Below are 24,200 nucleotides of genomic sequence, written 5' to 3' on the forward strand. Positions count from 1 at the left end.
GGTGCAGCCAGGAGGCAGACCAACATTTCCCAGATCCAGCAGCATGGCAATCCAAATTGTTGGCTTCTGGATCACCACTGTGCTGTAAGACACCAGCAAAAAGAGATTGCAGAGCATGCAGGAGGAATTTGTGTCCTGAGCAGCATTATCTTTCTATGATCCTTACGGCAGAATTTCTGTTGTTCTTGGAGGGGAGCAGACAGCTAATGTAGCTGACTGATGTTTCATGCAGACCTTCTGCAGAGAAATCAAGGTGATTGTAGAAGGAAAGACCAATTTATCTACAAACCCTCCCTTTCTATTCTAACTTCTGTCAGCTGATTTTTACTTGCTATTGGGCATATCAACCATCTTTATTAACAATCCCTGATTATTAGGCAGAAAAAGCAGTATTTCTGTGGGCAAGACTGCATTATCATTGGATAAAAATACAGAGTTTCTCATTAATGTTTTGAGTTTTCCCATCAGTTCCAATTGCATAGAATTGGAGAGAAAATATGTTGTACAGTTGGTGACAAATGTGCTGAAACATTTTCTTAAAAAACAAATAAATATATATTCTTTTTTTTTTCCCTAAAAAAATGCTTAAAAAAAATTATTTCTAAAAAAGCCCTTTTAGGCATGTTTCTGAACTTTATAGAATATGAAGCATGGGATGGAGGAAGTGTTTCCTTCTGAAGCTTCCAGATCGTAAAGATGGGCAGGAATAACTTCGCTGCTTTTTAAGTTATAATGTGTACAGGCCTGTGCTGCAGCCTAATCTCATGAGATTTTGTTGCATATAAGTTCTTGCTGAACTGTATTTCATAAGCACTTGCAGAGAAGTTTTTAGTCTATGAAAGTCAGTCCACTTTGAATATGCCTGTGAAGATTTGGATGAACACCAGATTTGTATCCCCTGGTACAGCAGTCTCAATATCCGATGTTTTTTAATAGAGCCACATACACCTTCATTAAAAAAGGAAAGGCTTGAATGCCACTGCATTAATATCTTTCCTAATTGCAAAAGTTGCTTAAAAATGGCAAGTAGACAGAGACAGAGATGGGGGAACAGTTGTTGAAGGATTTTGTGTTATTAGGAAGCTGTCTCTGGCTGTTAGAATACAAACATGTTAATGTTTTACTTAACGACATAGAAATCTTTTGAAATAAGTATTTTATTTTTTTTTTTTTTCGGGTATGACTTTGTACATTTCCCTTCACTTTTGGGAAGAGGCAGCACTGAAGTGATAGAACTTGCTAGAACTATGGAAGATCGGGTTAGAAGGCACACTGAGATTTGATCCCTCGCTCCAGCACACGTTTGAAATTGTTTATCCTTTTCAAATATAAAGATAATATAATATAACTCTAGGCTTAGGTAATGGGTAATGATACTTTGAAAGGTAATTATTGTTTCTTAAAAAATATTAATAAGCAGCCAGTAAGGCTTCTAAGTAGTAGTATATGTTTTAAGCTCCTACATATTTAAAATATGTTGCACTCCACAAGCAATTCTTCATCAGGAATGCATCATGTGTTTTTATAGCAGCAAAGAAAGAAGCAATGCAAACAAGTTGCATGCATATTTACACTCCATTTGCAAACTGGGGTTCTTCTTTCTTTTCTTTTTTCAGAAATGTCAGAATTTGTAAAAATATGGTTTAAATAAATATGCAGTTCAGTCAGAAAAGCCCCATTTGTCTGCTGTAGTGACCTGTGCTCACAGAGTCTGCGACCACAGTCAGAATGTAATTTTACATGTTCAGATTCTTCCCTGCTGATATGCTGCTTATCTGGCTATCTGGACAGCCAAGTGCAGCAAATCTGAGCAGCGCTGTTCAAACAGCACCCGTCACATACCGTCATGGCCACTGAAGCAGAGCTTGCACATAAGAAAGAGAAGTTTTGTTTAAGTTTTTCTTTTCCTAACTGAAAATATTTTCTCAGAACAGCAACTCGTGCTGTCGCTATGCTGTCTGTATAGCTACAGGACAGGTTCTGAAGGAATTATTTACTAGATTATAGGCTAGGAGAGGGAGAGGAAGCAAGGCAGAGCATAGGCTGTGTTTGTTTCTGTTTTATCCCTGTTCAGTGTTTAAGCATCTCCAGAGCTAGAACTGATCTTTTAAACTAAGGTTCTGAAGATTTGTCAGAGGGTTCTGGGAGTTTGTATCTGCTGTATCATTCTGCACTAGGAATATTTTATTTGGCTTCCAGAATACTTTATCCTTGAACTGCAGAGTTTTATGTAAGTAGCCTAACATACTGTAACATAGATCCTCTTTGTGTTGCTCCATTTAGTTTTCTGTTTTTCTTATATAGTTATTTTGGCCATTGTAGGCTGCAGGGGATTCACCTGACCAAATATAGATGTCTACAGTTGATCCAGTCATCCTGGGCTCCCTTTCTAATAAGCAGAGAAAATAAACACATCTAGACTGTGATTATCTCATGCTAAAATAGATATCTAAAATAGGTTAGATGAAGGTCACTGTAATATATGGTTATTTCTTTCCATTAACTGTAAAGGGAGTGAAAAGTGGTGGACATTTGAAGGGTAGACCTGTAAAGATTAGAGTTGTAGACATCTTAAGCTTGGTGAGGTAAGTCTTACCTGTGATCTTTGCTTCCCTCTGTTGGTGTTGATTCTTTCCTGTGAAAGCACTGGAACATTTCACCTGTCTTGCTCTGACCTTGTATGTGGCACAGTTAGACAATAGGTTACTTCTGCACTCATTTCTATTGATTTAAGTATTTGTGACTGTAGGAAAGTTAAAGCAGGACAAGAGAAAATCCTGCCACTACATGAAGGGATTGTGTTAGATGAGATTCAAGTGTAAGCTCTCTTACTTGCACCTGATTTCCAAACATAATTGTCAAAACATTAGCATTTTACCTTACGATTACAGAACATTATCTAAATTTGAATGAACTTTTTTTTTTTTTTTTAATTAAAGTTAGTGAAAACATGAGTTTCAATAATTAAACTGTTGCTATAACAGAATGTGTGAAAGTCTTGGGTTAACATGTTCCCTTTCCAGTTTCAGTATTGATCTATCATTACCAGTATCTTCTTTTCTAGTGGCAAATTACCATTGTGAGGCAAATAACTTGTGAGAAAATCAGTTTTGTGCTTTTCACCTTACAAGTGGAATGTTGGCTGCACACTTGTCACAGGAGTAGTACATGTTAGCATCATTCAGCGGAGTTTTCTGCCCTCTGAGCATAGTTTTGTGTTGTGAAAATAAATGCGTCTTCTCCACTTACCAGTTCTGTTTGTCTGTGCTTTCGTTCAGTTTTCTCTTGGCTAATAGCCATGGGAGAAGACATGAATTCAGTGAACTTAGCCTAAAAGTCTGATAGCTCCATGTAGCTGAATAATCACTTCCGTAATTGTGGAGCTGCCAGAATGGAACGATAGGCTGTACCTGAAGTGAAGAGAAAAAATAATTAAAAGGTTTATTCCAACAGTGCATAAGTAATGTGTAAACATGTTTTTCTTTTTCTTCCCTGCATGGCGGGAGGATCTTTACCAGTGAACTTCAATAAGCTGATACATTATCATGCATTATCAGAAAATGGACTTCAGATGAAATGTTCAGTTTCAAAAACAAACGTATAGTATTTAACCTTAAAACCTAACTGTCTTTAGGGAGAAAGGGTTGATTCCAAAGAAAACAATGTGTGGTTGAGAAACAGTAAGACCTCCTTAAGGAGGCAAAAGAAATTAAAACATCATTGTAAAATATGACCCCGTCTAAATTTACTTTTCATTTTGCAGTAGCAATGAAAGAATATAGCCCCACTGAGCTGAGTGTTGCAGAAGTGTATGGTGATTCCAATTTATGCCAAAAATATGTCTTTGGAATGTTTTGAAAAATGGTGAAATTTGATATCATGCCAGTCGTGCAAAAATAATGACCTCCATACTCCGGGAGATCAACGTATGCATACATACAGGCACGCACATGTCTGTTAAATGAAATTTTGTTAAAACAAAAGATCAGCAATTATCTTAGTGTTTCTGAACATATAAAAGTAGTTGGATGCTGAATTCTGTTGGATGGTGGTTAAACTTTTGACTGAAATGCAGAAAGAAAAAAAATAATCATACTCTATTACAGCGTCAGCTCACAGACATGTCAAATGCTAGGAATAAAAGAAGACAGTAATGGAGGGAAACCTTAATTTTCCCTAGCTGTCTTGCAAGAGAGTGAAGGAGGATATAGGTGAATACTTGCTAGAGATGATCTCTCTTCTTATTTTGTTGCATAACAGGCAACCTTATATTTTGGTAGGTTAAAAAGATACTAGTGAGATTAAGTGACTCCCCAGGCTCTGTAACGTGGCAATATTTGCAGGTGTAAGAATTAATGTTTAGATAAAGGCCATACAAACTGTGCAATAGTAGAAACTAGGTAGATTTGCTAGATTTGCTTTTTTTTTTTTTTTTTTTTCACTTTATGTATTTTTTCTGTAGTTGCTTTCCCCTTAGAGTAGGAAATTTAGGGGTATATTAAATAATTCAGGGAAACAGAAAATGTGACATGAATCATATAGTCTTATATAAGTCTTATAAAAACTGTTCTGCCTGTTCAGTACTCTGAAGAAACTGCCTGTGGTCAGACAAAAGCCAGGACTACTGGCTGTACAGCAGGGGAGAAGTGGGAGTGACCTGCTAATAACACTGGCTTGATCATCTCATGAAACCTTGCCCTCGTGTGTTGATAGACCAACTTGGCAAGCCTTGCTCCAGCTGTGTCTGTCCTTAATGCCCCCAGCCGATTGCTTCACTTTCCTGTTAGAGGTTTGTCCAGAGGACACGGGGAGTGCCTCCCCTCTGTGCTGGGTGGCTGCAGGAGCAGGAAGCTGGAAGAGCTTTTAGGTCTCTAGAAGAGCCTTTTCTCTCCCTCAGTAAGGAGAATATCATGGGCCATGGGCCCTTCCTGGCAGCTGGGGTTGTAGGGAAGGTCTTGTTACTGCGCCAAGTAGAGGAGCTAAGAAAGGAATAGGAGACTACAACAGGTATGGGAAAATCTGTAAATCACAGAAGAGAATAGGAGGTGGGTGGTCTGCATGGGGAGCAGACCTGTGCAGCAGAGAGAGAGAGAGAGGGGGGCCTCTAGCATCCCTGCTGAAGCTCCTCAAAACCCCAATGAACTGCCAAATGTGAAACCTCTCTGACCCTTCCTAGAACCTCTTGCTGGAATTTATTAGCCTTTCCTCACCTTCCTCCCTGCAGCCTGCACAGACCCCTCTCAGACTGCTCGTCCTGTCGTGGGGCTGCTCTATCCATGCTGTAAGATTAAATGTTTTTACTTGAAGTATGGGCCAGGGAACTGAATTTTGCCATCACTGCTGCAGTCTTGAACTGACTTTATAACCGAAGATCCAGGAGAATTCTTTCAATCCTTGACATCAGTCTGCAGTTCTATGACCTTACCAGCCTCGTGGTTTCATCATAGTGGTAAATTTTCCATTCCTATTCAACAAATCATTTTAAATCTTTTCTTGCTGACCTTGTAAAATGCCCTCTCTGTATTGTTTACCCCTGTAGGGGTGTTAGCCCAAGTGTTCTGGACAGTTTCAGTTGAGGTAATTAGCTTTTACTTGCTGAGAAATCTGTTTCAATTATTATTCACTTTGCCTATTAAGCATGAGTATATTTCTAGGCCAGAATAAATGTTACATTCTCTGTTACAGAGAATCCTGTTTCAGGCTTCAGCCTCACATTTAGAGGCCAGTCCTGTCAAAGGACAGTTATGTGCATAGTCCCAGCAAAGCCGTTTGGGTAGTTGCCTACTGAGCTAACCCAGATGGAAAGTAACTTAATAGAAAAATAATGTGGTGTAGTTTACTGTTTACCTGCACGAGCAGCTCTGCCAGTGTGAAACAAAGAGAAACAAGCAGGCGAGAACAGACTGTCAGGGCTGAGGCTATTTAGGAGCCTCCCCAGAACTGCATGTGAACTGGGACTGTGCTTGTCTCAGAAGAAATGCGGGTGGAATAGCACACGAGGAAGAAGGCATATAATCAACTTTGCCTGCCACTTTTCTTTGTGCTTTCAAGTTTTATGTTGAAGATTACCACCTACTGTTAAGCTCTTACATTATTACACATACGTTTTATAAAACTAAAAACCTTATTTTCAAAGAATTGGGAGCTTGAGGTGTGTATAGTGCTTAGTTTAAAAATAAAGTAAAAAAAAAAAAAAAAACATTCAGGTAATTGAATTCATGTAATTAATTAAAGGTGGTAAGGCTAGCTTTAGGCAGTTACTTAAAGAAGTAAACATTGTAATCTAGATCCCACTGAATCTGTCCTGACTTCTTTCACAGTGACAATGAAGCACTTTTTCTGTTAACATTTTTAATGTTCTTCCTGCCTAATTTCATAAAAATATTTTCACAATCTTCTCCTACTATTTCCTAATGCAGGGTAATGCATTTATATATGCAATAGATCTTGCCAAAGTCTTTTCAGATGGATTTCATTTGAAGAACTTAATATGTTTACAACAACAGAAGTACCAAACAGATTTTGAATCATTATCACTAATTGTAATTTGTAAGTGCTGTATTTTAAGATAGATTATCCGTATGGTTACAAAGCTGGCCAGCTCAGGTCCACTGATAAAATTATTTTGAGTATTTTCATGACAGGCCTCCAGGACTTCATCCTCTAAAGATGTGCTGTCCGATACCTCCAGCTATTACAGTAATCTTTTTATATATATATATATATTGAAGATGTTTACATGATGATACAGTCTGAGTTTTATTGTTCTTAGTTGTTAAAATAATACATAATTTTCCATTTGCAAAGCTGAGGGATGATCTGTAATTTTATCATTTTCATAACCTACCTAGCTTTTCCTTTGTTTTAGCTTTAATTGTTTTAAAAAACAGAAACAAGTCTTTCAGTGTTGAATGGTGGAATCTAAAATTAGTTAACTGAATTTATAACTCTGGTATTTGTGTATCTGAGTATCTGAGCCTTTACGCTGGCATCCACTGAATTCTGTAAACTGGTACTTGTGGTTAGGCAAGTCTTTTACAGTAGGTTTTCAAGAAGTACTGTCGGGCAACTTGATTCCATGTTCCTGTTTTATTTCTCTGAAAAAGCATGAAACCACCTTGGCGATTGCAACAAGAGCTTGCAGTTAGCTTTTAGTTGCTGAGGTTGTTGCTTCTGGCCCAAGCTCTTATCTCAAGGGATGCAACTGCAAGTATCACTTTGTTCATTTGGGGTTCCATTGCAGGACATGACCTAAAAATGAAATGAGCTATTCTTAAAAATCATTGTGCAAATTGGAATTAGTATTCAACGTAAATCCCCTTTCCATCTCGTAGAAGCAGAAAGTGGGAGCAAGAAGCTCAAGACCCGAGCAACCTGCTGTAGTTGGACCTGCCCAAAGGATGGGGGTTGACTTAGGTGATCTTCAGAGGTCTCCTTCAGCATCAACCATTCTGTGATTCTGTAATGTCCAGTATCAGTAGGCGGGTACGTGCCTATGTGCATAGGCAGATCAAGCCAGGGAAAGAGTTGTTTTCCTGCTATAAACACACTTACTTCCATAGAAAGCTGTGAAGCAGGACCTTCTTTGACCTGGAATTTGATGTTTCACATTTCCAGTGATAAAGATGTCTAACTGAGTTATTTTAACTATACTCAGCAGGGAAGTTAGTGGTAATGGCAGTGAAATGCTATCTTTAGGAATCAGTTATTTTTGTATGATGAATATTCCCCTTCCCCCATCACTCTCAATGTTAAAACCTAGTCTACAATGATCCCTCTTTTATACAGTTGTTTAGAATTTTTACTTCTTTAGGATTATGTGATTGGGAAAGATTAGTAGGATTCAGTTCAGGAATTCAATATTTTGCTCTTTTTAAAGTATTGCATGTTTCTAAAATAGTCTGAAAATCTCTGTAAGTAGTTTTCATTATTTCTTATAAAGTAGGTTTATATGCCAGTGGCTTAGTGAAATTACTTGCATGTTCAGAGATTGTATTTGTTTAGTTTTTAACAAATTATATTCTGGGGACGTTTTACAGTTTTAGAAGATTTATTGTGCTGCATTTTATGGCAGTTTCTTCTGCCTGCTCTGGAGCACGTGCCATGGTGGTTTTAAGTGTGCTGTGGATGTTTGACAAGTTAGAAACTTAGCAATCCCCATCAGTGCTTAGCCACACTGTCTCAGGCTTTGTTTTTGTTGGCTGGTATCCAGTACCATGCTATAAAATACATTTACTTGACAGTAGAAAGTGGAGAACCACATTAACTACAAAGTTTTAAAAGGCTGGCTAAACACATGCAATAAATATTAATAAAAGAAAAGGCCACCCACCTTTGACCCTCAATGCTTGTTATTAGCTTTGTATGTTTTAGAATTACAGTAACATTTTGAGTAATAGCATTACATAACAGTACGTAAAAGTATCTTATTCAAATCAAGCAACTTGTTAACAACCTTGTATTGATTATTTTGGTATCTTGTGGCAGGGATTATACTGCATTGCCAGAAACTTGCTTTTTTTTAGATAACTCTGAAGTATAAGTTTGTTGCCCTTTTGTTGTCTCATAATAAATACGCTAGATGTATTTGTACCTGTAAGTACAGGGGAAAGTGTAATGTTGTATGTGTTTATATGTAATGGGCAGGATGTTTTATAGAACAGCCTTGTAAAGACTGATCAGCTGATTCATGTAAACTCATCTCACTCATTTATTTTTTTCATTTATACAAGAACACCAAGCAGAAAAACAGTTCTAAAAAAAGTCATCCTTCATCTTGTACTAAAATGAAAATGTAATTCATGATGGATGAGTGGGCTTCAGATTTTTTTTCCAGTACTTTTTTTGTTAAATGCCTTGTAACATTCCAAAAAAAAAAAAAAGAAAAAAAAAGTATGTAAACCAAACCAGAGATAGGAAGGAATGTGAAGTGGGAAGAGTGATAGAGTGATTCACTGTTCAATAGAGCTTATACATAATCATTCTCTTCTGATTACGTGGTTGTCACCTCCCAAGTTAATGGCTTTGTTTCATTTGCACCCCCTAAGTATATTTTTGCTTTGTTTATTTCTCTGGGTGAGACATTGGTGTTTTCCATGTTGTGACTTTAATGTACTGTATTATGTAAAATAAATGAGTAAATAAACTACAGATACTTTCATGATAGGTATATGTAAGTGGTTGAGTATTGAATTAATTCATTTTGAAAAGTCTATAGTTTTTTGTGTTTTTAAAGGTAAAGGGAAAAAAGGCTAGAAAAATCACCATTCAGTGAAACGCTAACACGGTGATGCATACTGCTAGTTCTGGATACATTTATTATACAGCTAACAAAAACACTGTCAAAACATTGTTATATATCTAACAAATAGTTATGGGGTTTTTGTTTGTTTGTTTGTTTTTTCTTTCAGTTAGATGGACACATGATTTTTGTTAGTATTGAGTTGTGTTGTCCTTCCTGGCAGATTGTGACCGCTTCTTTGGCGCTCTCATAAATCATGGCAGTCTTGCAGCTTTTCTGGGTTGACCTGCTGATTCAGTTTTAGTGCAGTGATCAGTCACGTGGAGAACCACTCTGTGTGTATAAAAGAACAGTACTATTAATGTCTGAAAATGAGTTGTACAGACAAGAAGGGTGACAGAGCTGTGAGACATAAGCTTCAAATAACAAGTTTTCCTGGATCTTTAGGGGAAGAAAGATCCAAGAGATGAATATCAGACATTTGTCTGTTCTGCAGTCAGCAAGTGAAAGGTCAGCACTGTGTGAAAGAAAAATAGATAACATAAGGAACAGGGTGGAAGAACTAAGGATTAAAAAGAAAAATGCAGAAGTCATGAAGGCTTGTACTACTATATCTGAAGCACTTCATTGTTCTCCTTCAAATCCTGTTTAGTGTTCCAATTCCATTATGCCCACAAAGACCCTGGAGCAGTTAGCCTGTGGAAACCACTGTTTTTTCTCACTACCGCCCATTTGTACTTCCTTCTCTGCCTACATCCTTGTGTTGTCACTCCTTTTACATTGTGTTCTGCTCTGGAGAAGAACTTTTACTCATTCGTGTAGTCACATTCATTCATGTATTCAAGCTTGTTTGTACTACGGTGTAGGGTCTGCTTTTTGACAAGATGAATATTAATCCTAAAATCTAAATGAATGACCAACTAACTGTCAATATGTTGCTTTATTTCAGAGTGTTGTGCGTTGCCTTTGGCATCCCAAGCTGAATCAGATCATGGTTGGTACAGGAAATGGATTGGCAAAAGTGTACTATGATCCTGTTAAAAGCCAGAGGTATGTAATAGTTAGTGGTTTATAATTAGGATTTCTCAGACATAGCCTGATGCTATAATTATACTAAGAGATGAGAAAAAAAAAAGAGTTAGTAGCATTTGCTGTGCAGTTTTAGCTACCAAGTTACAAAAAAAAACCAACAAACAAACACAAAAACAAACCAACAAAAAAAAAAAAACAAAAAAACACAAAAGTTTGTACTTGAAAAGCAGTGCATTTTCCTCCAGGCTCTCTGTGGTGCTGTACGCTGGCAGTTCTACCTGAATTTACAAACGCTTCCATTCTTGAATTGTATGAAATTTTCTGTAAGAATAACCAGCCTTTCATTTCACCTCTTGAAGACTGCTGAAATGGTGTTATTGAAAGGCTACTTATTGAATTTAGTAATATTTTTGTCATATAGGTGTATTTTTGTCATATTTTATTTTTTATGAAGTACAAATGCTGTTTAGAAGCATTAGCTTAAACTTGCCAGTCTGTGTATTAATGTTAGAGGACTCGGTTTGAGACCTTGCCATCTCTCCCACCCTCTCCTGTCACGTGTGGATTTTGCCTGTGTATCTAATGGAAGGGTGGCAGTGATTCATCAGAAGGTGACTTGTCAGCCTAGAATGAAAAGAAGAGGATTTAACTAGTCTATAAATACTTACACAATTAACTCGCTTTTACCCTCTAAATTGGCTGGGGTACTTCCTTCCTTATCAGCTGAGGAAGAATGCATACTTCATATATAGAGTGATATAAATATGTTCTTCCAAAGCCCTTGACTTTGTTTCACTTGCATCCAAAAACATATTGTATTATAGTTCATAGTTCTGGATATTTACTGTGGCCTGGCGATAGGAATATGAAAATAAATTCCGGTTTATAAGGTTGTTAGAAATAAGTATTATTTTTCTGTTCTTTCTCAATTTAGAGAACCGGAGGGAGGTTCGTCAGCATCGTTTGTTGACTCTCTCCAGAGTGCAGCCTGAGACTCCTGTACAAAGACCACAAAAGCCTTAGCTCAGTTCTGTACCCAGTTTTATTCCTAGTACTTACAGTAAGAAGGAAAATAATACCAGTTTAAATTAGTCCTGCTGCAACGAGGCTTCTGCAGAGTTTCTCGGTGCCGTGTTACAAACACCTCTGATTAGATAACTACAACAACCCAGGCTGTATAGGAAGGGTACTAAGGGTACTAATCATTGCCAATATTTGGAGAGAAGCACTTCCTGTGTGCACGCTGCAAGTACTGTGGACAAATGAAGTGTGATATGAATCTTCCTCCCGTACTTCCACCAGTCATATAAACTGATCTGTAATAAAAGCACTAATCTTTTTGCCCTCCTTCACATGTGCATGGATGTACCAAGATATACGCAGTCATGCATATTTAAAGTACTGTATAATTCAGTTGAGAATATGTTTTGAATAAAAAATGGTTTGTATTTGATATAAACTGACCAACTGAACTGCTGTGTGTTTTCTCCTAGGGGAGCAAAATTATGCGTGGTCAAAACAAAAAGAAAAGAGAGACAAGCAGAGACTCTTACTCAGGATTACATTATAACACGTAAGGAATTTAAACATCTCTTTATATGAGCATTCTTACATCTTTCTTAGTTATCGTATTATTTGCAGATGATTTACTTTTATGTTTTCCCCTGTAAATAGTTGCAATCATTCCTTAAGTATTGAGTGCTACATACAAATTTATTTATAGCCCTGCAAAACTGAAAAGGGGTGTATTTGGTATGCCCTGTAATGGTTAATGTTGGTTGTTTTCTAGATTCTGATGCAAGTTTCATGCATCGGAAAGGACAACTGCTTTAAAAAGTTGGGATGACCTTTTGCAAGAATTTTGTATTCAAAAACCACAACAAGAAAAACTGACCAACAACCAAAAAAACAAACAAACAAAAAACACCAACTTCTTACACTCCAATATTCTTTTCTTCCTTTATTGAATTTTCAATTTTACTTAACTAAGTTGGTGAATTGGTGAGTAGAGATGAGTTGAAGAAGCCTTTCGCTGCCTGGGAACATCAATAGTACCAGTGGCAAAATCAGAGATGCGAGCATTAGTTCTTGAATAAATTCCTAGAGATCTTTCAAGATTTAGAACTTGCCTAGAGATGCGTGGGTTTTCAAATAGTTAAAATATCTTTCCAGCTTACGGGTTATAGTCTAAGACCTCATGTTCATATTAAGACTCATTGATGCATAAGAAATAGTTATTGTTGTTACTGTAGAAAGTTTAATGACCTGCATTTTCCCTAGGGCATATTTTATAAGGGGACGAGGGGATTGAGAGATTTTGGCCTTCCCACATAGTATTAGCTTCTTTGAAACTTGCTGATAGAACTAGAAAGAACTGAAGATCTTAGAAATCCTTTCCAAAGTGAACCAACCCCTTTTTCATCCTCCTCTACTTGATTTTTTTTGAACTTGTAGCTGCTCTTTAATCTTAGGATTGCCTATAATAGCTGCTTAAAATGCAATAATATTTTCGGAGAGATTAGGTATTACTTTTAAAACACAGGAATATGCAGCTTTGGTTTCCTTTGGACAACCTTGACTCCGCATATGGAAAAAGCTTGGATCTGTGCATTAGTCACCTGAGATGCTCTATGCAAACCAATCAACCTCATTGCTTTGAAATGCCTGGGACAATTTATTGCTGTACTTTATGAAATCTAAAAAAATAAAACCTAAACACGTATTCCCAAAGATCTACTGCTGTGTCATATGGCTGTGACTTTACATGGCCTAGTAAACTGAGCAGGCTTCCATAAGTAAGCTGGAAAATCAAAGTGAGAGGTCTCTGGATGCTGACTTCATCTTTTCCTTATTAAATGTAGAGCCAGTTCCTCTACACTTAAGATTTTGTTTGTTTTGGTTCTGTCTTTGTTGGGTCTTTTGACCCCAACACAATTTCCTGCAATTTGGGAAACAGCAGCAATCATCGTACGGCAGTGTTTTGCCTCACCAGAAGAAAACTGTCCCTTAACATGGTGTTTTTTTGGTGCTGACAAAAGTGCCTCTTGTCTGAGCTGACTGAAACAGCATATAGGTAAATGATTGTGATTGAAGGTATTGCAGCAGTTTTATGATGAAAAACGGGCTTTAAATCCTGATGGTTTAGTCAAACTGTCTCAATTATGGGTATTTTTCCAAATTTGATTAGTATCATAATTTATAAAAAAAAAAAAAAAAAAGAATGTGACTTCATTTGCAGAAAAAACATGTCTTGGATCTTTGAGGAGATTCCTCTCCTCTCTGTCTCAGAACCAGAAATGCATGTAAAGTTTTTTATGCTGCTGGAGTATTAAAGTGCTATAATAAAATGGAATATTCAGAAAAGAGCAGCCAGTTGGTCACAATGCTAATGTCGAGGACTCTCAATGTCAGAGGAGTGGATTATATGCACATATACTATGCAAACAGTATTTCAGATGAAAAACTGCTACCTGATACAACTGTGGAAATTTGGCTACGTTCATATTTGAAAAATTCATCAGGAAGAAGCTCTCTAAAATATACCTCGGTAAACCATTGCTTGGATACAGTAAAAGCAGAAGGCTGCTTCTACCACCTTTCTTTTTGTATAAACAAATGACCCTAACCCTTTCCTTTGTGTGAACAAATCCTTGCAGTCTTCACCCTTGTAATTAAAACATTGAAAAGATAATGGAATTTCTAATGTTTCTTTATCTCCAAATTGTGACTCTTTAGCCCATGCACTTCCCATGTTCCGTGAACCACGACAGCGAAGCACTAGGAAACAGCTGGAAAAGGATAGGCTGGACCCCATGAAGTCTCACAAACCTGAACCTCCAGTAGCAGGACCAGGTAATGTAGTCATAATCACTTCATGCTGTTGTATACCAAATGGACTGTAATTCTTGGGTTCTGTGTTTGTTTGGATTTGCATTCAAACATTTTTGGGTGGGGGACTCTGTTATATGTGTGAACAGCGTCCAGAACTGTTAGACATTGGTCTTTGGAGTGCTTGCCAAAAATAATCACAATTCCTTCATGTAATCAGTAAAATGTGTATGTGAATGCAGCTCTAAATTAGGCTCTTCCTGTAATATTAGATAGCTTCTTTGTATCAGATCACTGTTACAGACAAAATATAACATTTTTCTGTTTATTTCTTAAATATTTTTCTTTAAAACAGTCATTTAATTTATTTTTTTGCTACAGGTCGTGGTGGCCGTGTTGGAACACACGGAGGTACCTTGTCATCATACATAGTCAAGAATATTGCACTGGATAAGACAGATGACAGCAACCCTCGAGAGGCTATTTTACGTCATGCAAAGGAAGCAGAGGAGAATCCATACTGGGTTGCGCCAGCATATGCTAAGTAAGGAAGCAATTAAAAATACAAGTAATATTTCTGGAGACCATTGGGAGTTTGTAAAAATAGAAGACATACATTTTTAACAGTATACTTTGCCTTTTCTGGCTTGTTGCCATTAATACGTAAACCAAGAATATGTCACACTCCTATATGAAGATAAGAGTTTCCAGGAGGTTAAATTTTTAAAATGTGACATTACCATTTTTAAAATTTGACTGTCAGTGCTACAAAATTCTAAAGCTTTCTAAATTTGCTAGTCTTCTACAAATCAGTATGAGAAATTATAATATACCTTTTAATAAGGTACTGTCCCATGGACAGACTTTGGGGTGATGCTTTCCAACATACCCTCTAGCTCCAACTGGGCCTTAGGTTAAACCTTCAAAAATATTTGCTTGGTGTTATGACAACATATTTTAGATGATTTCTTAAGTATCATAAATAATTTGTATTTTTTCTATATCAAGACCTGAGTACTGCTTGAATTAACTTGGTCTTAAAGGTATTAAATATTAAATTGTTAATTGAACTGTTAATTAAACTGTTAATTGAACTCAGTTTAAATTGTATGTAAGAGTGCGGTATTTATCCATATCTGTTACAATGAAAACTGTGCAATATACTTCTTTACTTGTTTCTACCAAATATCTTCATTTTCTAAGAATAAGTACAATTCAAAACATTAAATAATTTCATGGTAATATTGAAATACATACTAAATAAATGTGTTTCATACTGAGGAACAGAAACTGCCACTTTAAAAATTAGAATTTTTTTTTTTTTTGTATTTTGATATTGTCATTGATGGTTTTTGTTGTACAAAGTAATTATCTAGTAGGAGTAATATTTCCAAAATGCATAAGGAAGGGTTATGAAGCGATTAAACGGTCTGCACAGAGCAGGCAGAGCTACTAACAGCCTTTTTTTTTTTTTTTTTTTTTAATTTGCAGCCCATTGTGCTATATTCTGGGCTGTACTTTCATTGGTACTTTATTTACTGTACTTTCTTTATTAGTTTTTAGCTCCATAATGAAAAGCAAACAAACAAACTAACACATCTTTCCAGAAACTCAGAATATATTAAGAATCATTGCTCTTTGTTGTGGTGACGCTTATTTCCCAGCTTGACCCACAATAGCTTTTCCAAAGCAGCTTGAGAACATTAGTGGCTCACCCTGGCTCTGGCTAGGTAATTAATAAGTATGACATTGTTGTGAAGTACATCAAATCAATGTATTATACAATATCACTCTTGATACCAAGTCAAAGAAGGGTTTGACAAAGCCTGTTTCTGTAACAGTTGTAGTAATGAATAGGCTAAATTTGTAACTCTTTGAGGGCTTATGTTTCCTAGAGGTGAAATTTACTGTAAATGTGCAGGTACCTGTTTTTATTTAGTATGTACAACTATTCATTCTTAAAAGTAAACACAGTCACACATTCCGTTAGGTAGATAGATACCTCAGTATATTTTTGGCTCAGTAACTTCATTGACTGTATAGTAAGTTTCACCCCCACACCTGCAATGTAGTAGACAGGAAAGTTTTAAAATTTAGCTACATTACAGAAAGCTTACTGTGTCAGGTGGGCAGATCTCATTATGGTTTCTTGTTAAAAGATGTAGCTGCAGGGAAAGAAGAGAGCTGACTGAGAAATGGGGAGGAAGCAAATACAGACTGCTATTAACTTACGCACCAGAAGGTGATACGTATGTGGGGGAGTTGGGCTGCAGCCAGCAGCATGCTTCCTTGACAGTTTTGTCAGCTGATAAATCTCATGCCAAGGAAACTGCCTCTATCCTTGCTTTAGAAACTTGACTTTAAGACGCACCCTATGCAAAAAGCTTTTTAAAGCTTCATTGTTATTATTTTTTTATTACTTTTTATTATTATTTATAAAACACTAAGGCACTGAAATGCAATAACTTTATAATTGTGGTATGTTCTTAACTTTCAGAGACAGAGGTCTGCATCAAAAGTTACAAACCAATGACAGTCATAGGTTTCATTAACTGCTTGCCTGGGCATGTGCATAATATAGAGAGATGTGTTAATTATGTAGTTGATACCTTACTTTGCAGGGTGGGTGTGTTTACCTTGTGTAAAAACCATTTTACAGACTTCCTTACAGATGCATATTTAATAAATGTGCTAAGTACAAATAATTGATGTAAAATATCACAGAATGTTGTGTAGGAAGTGTGTCCCCAGTGACCCTGTAAAAATTGGGTTCATGATAATAAGCAGTATATAAACCTTAGGAAACTGGCTCCCTTAGATATATATAACATATCTATTCTAGCATAACCATAAAATCATAGAATGGCTTGGGTTGGAAGGGACTTTAGGGATTACCTAGTTGCAACCTCCCTGCCATGGGCACGGACACCTCCCACTAGGTTGCTCAAAGCCCCATCCAGCTTTGTTTTGACCAAGGATGGGGCACCCACAACTTCTCTGGGCAACCTGTTCCAGTGCCTCATCACCCTCTTAGTGAAGATATTTTTTTCATAACATCTAATCCAAATCTACCCTCTTTTAGTTTAAAGCCATTCACCCTTATCCTAAAATATACTAAAGAGTTAGGAAAGGTAATATTCTGATATATACTTAAAATTACGTGCTGCCTTGAGACCTGGGAAATACACAACCAGTATGTTTAATTTTTTTCAGTGCTGTTTATTCTTTTTACCACTTTTTCTGCTATCAATTTTTCCACATATGTGGTAACTTTTCATTTAAATATGATATGAGTATCCACATTTCTCTTGTTTGACAAAGCTTTTGTTTGTGTACTATCTCATGGATGGTTTTTCACATACAGTTTTCCATTTTCCTTCTTAAGAAAACATCTAAGAAAAAGATAGTCATTTTATTTTCTTCAGTGATGGATCTAAAGTAATTTTAGTCCAAAAAGACTAAGAAACACTCATTTTCTTATCAATAAAGCTTTTATAACTTGGATTATGGTGACAAGGTTAGAGTTGATCTGGTCCTGATTTGTAGTGAAAAGGTCATTCTAAATCAGATAACTGATTTTGTGTTTTTATCTGTGTTTCCAATTCAGCAATTCATATAAGAAATACTTGTGGCATGAATTCTACTGTTAGTTTATACAATGTATGTTAAAAAAAAATCCTTTTCATTGGAGTTTAAGGTGTGTAATCTATTCTTGAAGCCAAGTAGTTATTTGCATTATTTATCACTTGAAATTTTTTTTCAAGCTTGTTATTGTTAACATGATCTTTCTGTTTCTCCTGTAATTTGAACCAGAAAAGGAGAGGGAAGTACATAAGTGGCAAAAGGATGGGTGGAAAAAACAGATGCTGCTGAAAAGGATATTGGGAAATGATAAGAAGTATGTGCTGAATCAGCACATGACATATCACAGAAGGCCAAAGTGAATAAATTGTCAAAAATAAAAAATTAAAAAAAAAAAAAAATAATAAAAAAAAAAGATGACCTTGAGATTTTTCAGGAAAAAGCTTGTTAGAGACCTTGGCAAGAATTGTTCCAGTGGAGTGAAAGGAAAGGAAGGACAGATTGAAGATTTCAAATAAAGAACTACAGGAAAGGAACTTGAGGCATCAGTTGTAAATGTTTGAAAATTACATTCTTTGTGAGCTGTTTGTTTTAACACAGCTGTACAGAGATACTATAATGACTTCAGATTTCCCTCTGAAGGATCAGCAGGAATTACTAAGCATTGTAGCTGAGGGCCTAATCAGGCCCAGATGTATCTTTCTTCTGTACCACAGAGAAGGTGAGGGTGAAACTTCCCTCCTCATCAAAATGGACCACAGTTCTTATAAAACAGTGATGTTGCCCGTATTTTGATGTCTTTGTCATAGGCAAAAAAGAATAACATGAAGCAGCAACCTGTAGCCTCCCTGTGTTCAATGCTCTTTTCCTCAACGGCAGTACCAGCATGTGAAGTGTTAGACATATTGTGGCTCACGTATCTTTAGTTGAAGGAGTACTGGACAGATCATTTTAGAACAGTGATTTTGCAGACACATGTTAGTAAATTTTGGAGACTGTTAATTTTGAGAGGGAACTACCTGAGATTCAGGAAGGAGTCAGGTTAGCTGGTGGGCTAAGGAATACAGGGGGGCCTGACACTGAAAGACCTCTTCTTTTCTGTCTGAAAGTAGCTTTTCTGACATTATTCTGGTTTCCAAGCATGCTTGGAAGTTATCTTTTTTAATTTGCTTCAGTGCAAAATAAACACAAATTTCAAAAGTTGCTGTGACATGAGTCACATGCTGTGATACGCCGTTGTCATCTCCAGCTGGTTTAACTATAGCAGTATTTTTTAGCTGCTAGTCTGTGAATCACAGCTGTTAATGGGCTACTTTTACAGGATCTTTAAAAGGTAAGTAATTAAAACAGCTGATAATCAGAGGGATTATGGTGACTAGAACAGTGCATGGCCACTGGAATTTTGTGTGTGTGTGTGTTTACATATCTGAATACACTGAAAAACAGTGAGGTAAAGAGGAGTGCTCAGAAAATCATATGAACAAATTAATAAGAATAAATTGACTTAGTTTGTTTTTCCAGTTTTTGTTGCGACCTTTCAGGGTAACCTACAATATGAATGCGTTTGTCAGTGTCTGAGATACTGGTTTTCTCTCATAGTCATGCGAAGACTCTGACCGCACCTCTTCTCTCTAGCCTCTCATGATGTAGTTGTAGATAGCACTGAGATCCCTCTTTAGCCTTCTGTTGTTAAAGCTAAAGAGACCCACTTCTCAGCTTTATAGTATATGGTGTGTTCCAGCCCCCTAACTATCTTGGTGATGGCTTTCCACTGTTCTCAAACCTGCTGGATAGTCCACCACTGACACAGTTTGTCACTGTATGCTGAAGTCTCTTGTCCTGGAGAGCCCACAAATGGCCATGCTACTTCAGATGTCATTTCAAAAGTGCTGAGTAGAGGGGAAGTTGGGTAGGTTGTCCTATAGTTCCCCAAATCCTCCTCTTGCCCTTCATAAAGATGAATATGTTGTCTTTTCAAGTCATTGGGAACCTCCTCTGATCGCCATCATTTCTCAATGGTGATGAGGGGAATGCTAGAATCCCTATCCCTGGAGGTTTTGAAGGTGAGATTGGACAGGGTGCTAGATAATCTCATATAGGGTGCCTTTTCCCAGAAGAGATTGGACCTGGTGTTCCGAGGTCGCTTTGAACTTGGGCTCTTTGATATTTGATTACATAGCTCCTAAGGACAAAGATCAGCTTTCTGCGTGTGTTATTTAGCCCTCAGAAATTAAAGTATTTTGAAGCAGTGGAACTGTTTTGATAATTTTTGTATAAATATTAATCATGCAGAAAACTCCTACCACATTGGCAATCTCTAGTGCAGTTACTAAGCAGAACAATGTGTGTTTATCAGGTCAGGCATATGAATTACCTTAGGTGTCCCAGTTACTGCTGTATAGCTTGTGGAGGTGGATCAGTTTACATTTCAGCTGAGCTGAGGCTACAGCCGTTTCATGCTAATTTTAAAAAACAAGATAGCAGGCAAGCTTAATTTCCTCTGCGTGTTTTCTCTTGAGCTGGTTACGGCTAGATTATGCTACAGTGTCATCCGTGTCCCCCCACCCCCTCCACCCGCCCACATCTTCACTGGACTCAGAGTAGCTTACTAATATTTACTGAAACCTAAAACTTTTCACTGCTCTACTTATATCATGGAAAATACATAGCTTCTGGTGCTTGTTCCATGAATTAAGTAATTCTTATTGAATGGAAGTTTCTGAGAAAAATTGTGACAGTTGAATTTTCCTGGTCAGAAGTGATTGGTTTAGACTTTAGAAGCTGTGTTTTACTAACAAATAACTCGTGCTGACCTGATAAGATCCTGTATGGCATTTAGATATCTTTCTTCTGAATATTGTGTTAGAAGGAAGGTACACTGCTAAAATGGCTAAACAAACTATCATCAGCAGGTTTTGAAAAAATACGAGAGCAAGAAGATTCCAGGCATTCCATTTTTTCAGCAGACAACAGAATCCAGTATTTGAGCCAATAAAGCCTTCATCCCTGGTGGCTGTTTTGGATCTCATATTGATTTTTTTTTTTTTTTTTCCTGAGTCGTCTTTGAGAGATGGCTTAAGTGGAGTTCATGTAACTATTTTCCAATGATGCTTATTAATTTGGAGAATGTTAAGAGATGTTTTTGTTGTTGTTGTTGTTGTTTTAACTTGTAATTCTGTTTTCCATGGAGAGCAGAATGACTTTTCTAACTTCCAGTAGTTTAGGTCCTCATCTGGGTTCAAGGTCTACTTGTGTGTAATGAGATGTACAGCTTGCACCAGAGGAACGTGCTAGATCTCCTCCATAGGACCATCTCTGGGACATTTTGCCTCTGTCTACCTCCATGGCAGGGTCAGAGGATGGAGAAGGGGGCAGGCCAGTAGGAAGATTCAGTGTATACAGCAAGTTGTCTTTGACTAGTTTTGGAACCTTTGTATCTACTTCGTGCTGCCTATTTAACAACTGGAGAATCCTTTTTTTTTTTTTTTTTTTTTTTTTTTTCTTTAATGACAGATGGCTTGGTATTGTATTACTCTTCAAAAGCGATGGCAACATTGAATTATGCCTGTTGTGTTAAGTAAGGCAGACGCAATTTTGTTAAGCTTTATGCATCTTGTAGAGTGTGACAAATAACAGTTGTTATAACAATAGTTAGTGCTTCATGTTCTCACACTGCTGTGAAAACATTATTTAATATCTTAACGAGATGATGACTGCCTTGGCTGCTTTTTATACTTTTTTTTTTTTTCTGTCTTTGTTGTTATGAGAATTTGAGCACAGCCAACTTCAGAAATCCAGTAGCATCAGCTCCACAATGATTGTACTAAGAATTAGTTTGGAAAGGAGATCATGCAGTGATTAAAGTGTAAAACAGGGGGACTGAATGTCCAAATGGTTTGTTAAAATGCTGTGTTTGTTAATACTGTGTTCATTTAAAAAGTAATCGATAATTATTTTTATAAAGTTTGCAGTATTTAAAATACAGGTAAACAGTGGAGGAATAGATACCGTCAAGCTTGACTGTAGGATACACTGTGTTCTCATATGAAGATCATTAGTTTTATTATGTTACGGTAGTGCTGGATAAAGACTCTGGAGGATAAAACTTTTTTTTTTTTTCATGCATAGGCTAAGCCAGAAACCATGTTGTTCTGTTTTCACTTACTGGCTCCCATGATACTGCAGTGAATCAAAATGGAGGTTTCTTTCTCTGAATAATGTAATGAGAAGAACTGTAGCTCCACTTTTCTGGTGTTTTACTAAACTGACTTGTTCCTCTCATCTGTCTTAATTTTATTCATGGAATAAACACATAATGATTGAAGGCTAATCAGGAAATAATACTTGCAGAAGATGTGTGTTTGTTATGCTGCTCTTCATACTTTTGCTCTTTGCCCAAGAGCTGAAAGTTCCTTCAGCTCTTAGAAGGTTAGTTGACAGGATTTTTTTGAGAATAGAAAACAAGTAAATCTAGGATACTTTTTTGTTAAGTATAAAGGATGTAATTTGTGTTTAATATATGTCTAATGCAGTTTCTGTTATAGAATTGTAGCCTAATCATTATTTTAATCTTTTTAATATTTTCTAGAACGCAGCCAAAAACAGTTTTTGCAGAAGTGGAACCAGAAGATGATGAAACAGACAAGCCAGAATGGAAAAAACGTAAAATTTGAAGAATTTGGTATAACGAATATTTCAAAAGCATTTGAAACAAAGAGCAGCATTTTTATTTTTATTTTTTTCTTCTGGTTATTGGGTCAAAATTTGAAAGCATAAAATACTGCAGCTAATAAAACTCGCTACAGTGTAAAAGGGAACGTATTACAATAGATTGTAATCCCACATCTGAATTTATAATAAGGAATGATTTATTTTATGCAATGGAGAACTCTTCCCTGTCAGTTATTGAACTTCATGATTTATGTGGAAAATATTGGTCTCTAATTTTTAATAGAATTCTAGTGAGTCCAGTGTTTTACCAAATGTTTTTTTTAAAGCCAACTTTACTAATGCTGTGTCACAACAGTGTACAATGATTTCGAGTATATAAATAAAATAATACAGTTTCTCAGGCTTCTTTTTATTTTTTCTAGGAAGGTCTGATAAGCTATTCCAAATAAAGAAAGCTTACACTTTCATTTAGATTTACTAATGTGAAATAGTCCACTTTAGTTCACTTGTGTTTAAATTTTAGAAAAAAATATCTAGTGTTTATCCTTAAATAAATGACATCCCTTTTAAGTATGTGTAGTGTCTCACAGTAGGCAATTTATATGGCTTTTATTTTTCAAAAATATAAATAGGAATGAACAATTATAGATTTTGTTTTAATAAAAACAACATACGTTTGTTGCCTAGTTGATTTTGTTCAGGCTTCCTGTCCCTATTAGTTTGTATTGATTAGCATTAGTATAGAGCAGACTTATGTTTATTACCATGTCTTTGTATATATTGATATTATAGTGTAAATGAATTATGTACATCTTGGTTCACACTCTCTGAAAACTGATACTATCCTTTATGAAGTCTCTTATATAAGTATTAAAAGTTTGAAGTTTTTAACATGGAATTGCAGTTCTGAATTTAATAAAGCAAAGGATAAATTTAAAACCAGTGTCCTTTAGAGAAGGAGAAATGAACCTGTGTTAGATTTAGGCATTTATATTGTGATTATAATAATATATAATAGGTATTGTGATTAGAATAGTATGCAATATTAGCGAGCGCTCTGCATTTGCACTAGGAGTAGAGAGCAGGAGACATCATAACAATCAAGCTTTCTTAATTATGAATAGATTTGAAGGCATAATTTAAGGCTATATTTAACCAGCACTTAATCACCTTTGTAACTTATAAGTGTGTGGTCCTGATAGAATCAGCAAAACTTAGGTTTTTTTTTTCTTACAGCATTGTTCTGCGTCACAATTTTATTGTATAATTTCTTTTTCCAAAGTTATCTTTTTCTCAAAAAACATTTCTATACATTAGGAAAAAATAAACCTGACCTCAAAAAACGTTGTGAGCATTGGAATAACATTCCCAAAATTAAGTATTTCCACAGCTTTCACTCAATATAGTCTTTTGATGAGTGTAACCTCACTAAACAATCCACAGCTTGTCTTTCTCCCTTGTAAAAAATGTTTTAGTACGTGCTTATCTAGAAGAGCAAATAAATGCTTAGTTTACAGTTACAGCTGTAATATGTAGAACAAAGGACTTATTACCTAGGTAAGCAGTAAATGGAAGAGAAAAAGAAGTAGAAGATGAAGAGCAGCAGTTGCCAATGCAGCCTGCTAAAGACCTCATTGTTTAATGTTTCCCTCAGCAAATTAACGTCAAATGGCATTGTTTCATTTAAGGCTATTTTTTATCTTTTCTTTATCCATATAATTCACTAGAAAATAAAGCATTTTCAAATAAATTTCTGTAAAATCTTGAATAATGTTTTTAAAGTCTTGATATGTCCATGGCGTTAGGATGAATAATAACAGTTAATTTTTTTTTTTTGTTAGAAATT

General features: G+C 36.2%; 1 protein-coding gene across 1 annotated transcript in view; it reads left to right on the forward strand.

The window, feature by feature from the left end:
- Positions 1–23,252, forward strand: part of WDR70 (WD repeat domain 70) — a 139,227-nt gene extending 115,975 nt beyond the window's left edge. Inside the window, exons 14-18 of the mRNA XM_032206395.1 lie at positions 10,191–10,291; positions 11,767–11,846; positions 14,009–14,125; positions 14,483–14,645; positions 22,272–23,252. Of these exons, the coding sequence (XP_032062286.1) occupies positions 10,191–10,291; positions 11,767–11,846; positions 14,009–14,125; positions 14,483–14,645; positions 22,272–22,356 (546 nt within the window). The 3' untranslated portion in view covers positions 22,357–23,252. The remainder of the gene's footprint in view (positions 1–10,190; positions 10,292–11,766; positions 11,847–14,008; positions 14,126–14,482; positions 14,646–22,271) is intronic.
- Positions 23,253–24,200: the final 948 nt, after the last annotated feature.

This window comes from Aythya fuligula, chromosome Z, assembly GCF_009819795.1.
Source record: "Aythya fuligula isolate bAytFul2 chromosome Z, bAytFul2.pri, whole genome shotgun sequence".
NCBI lineage: Eukaryota > Metazoa > Chordata > Aves > Anseriformes > Anatidae > Aythya > Aythya fuligula.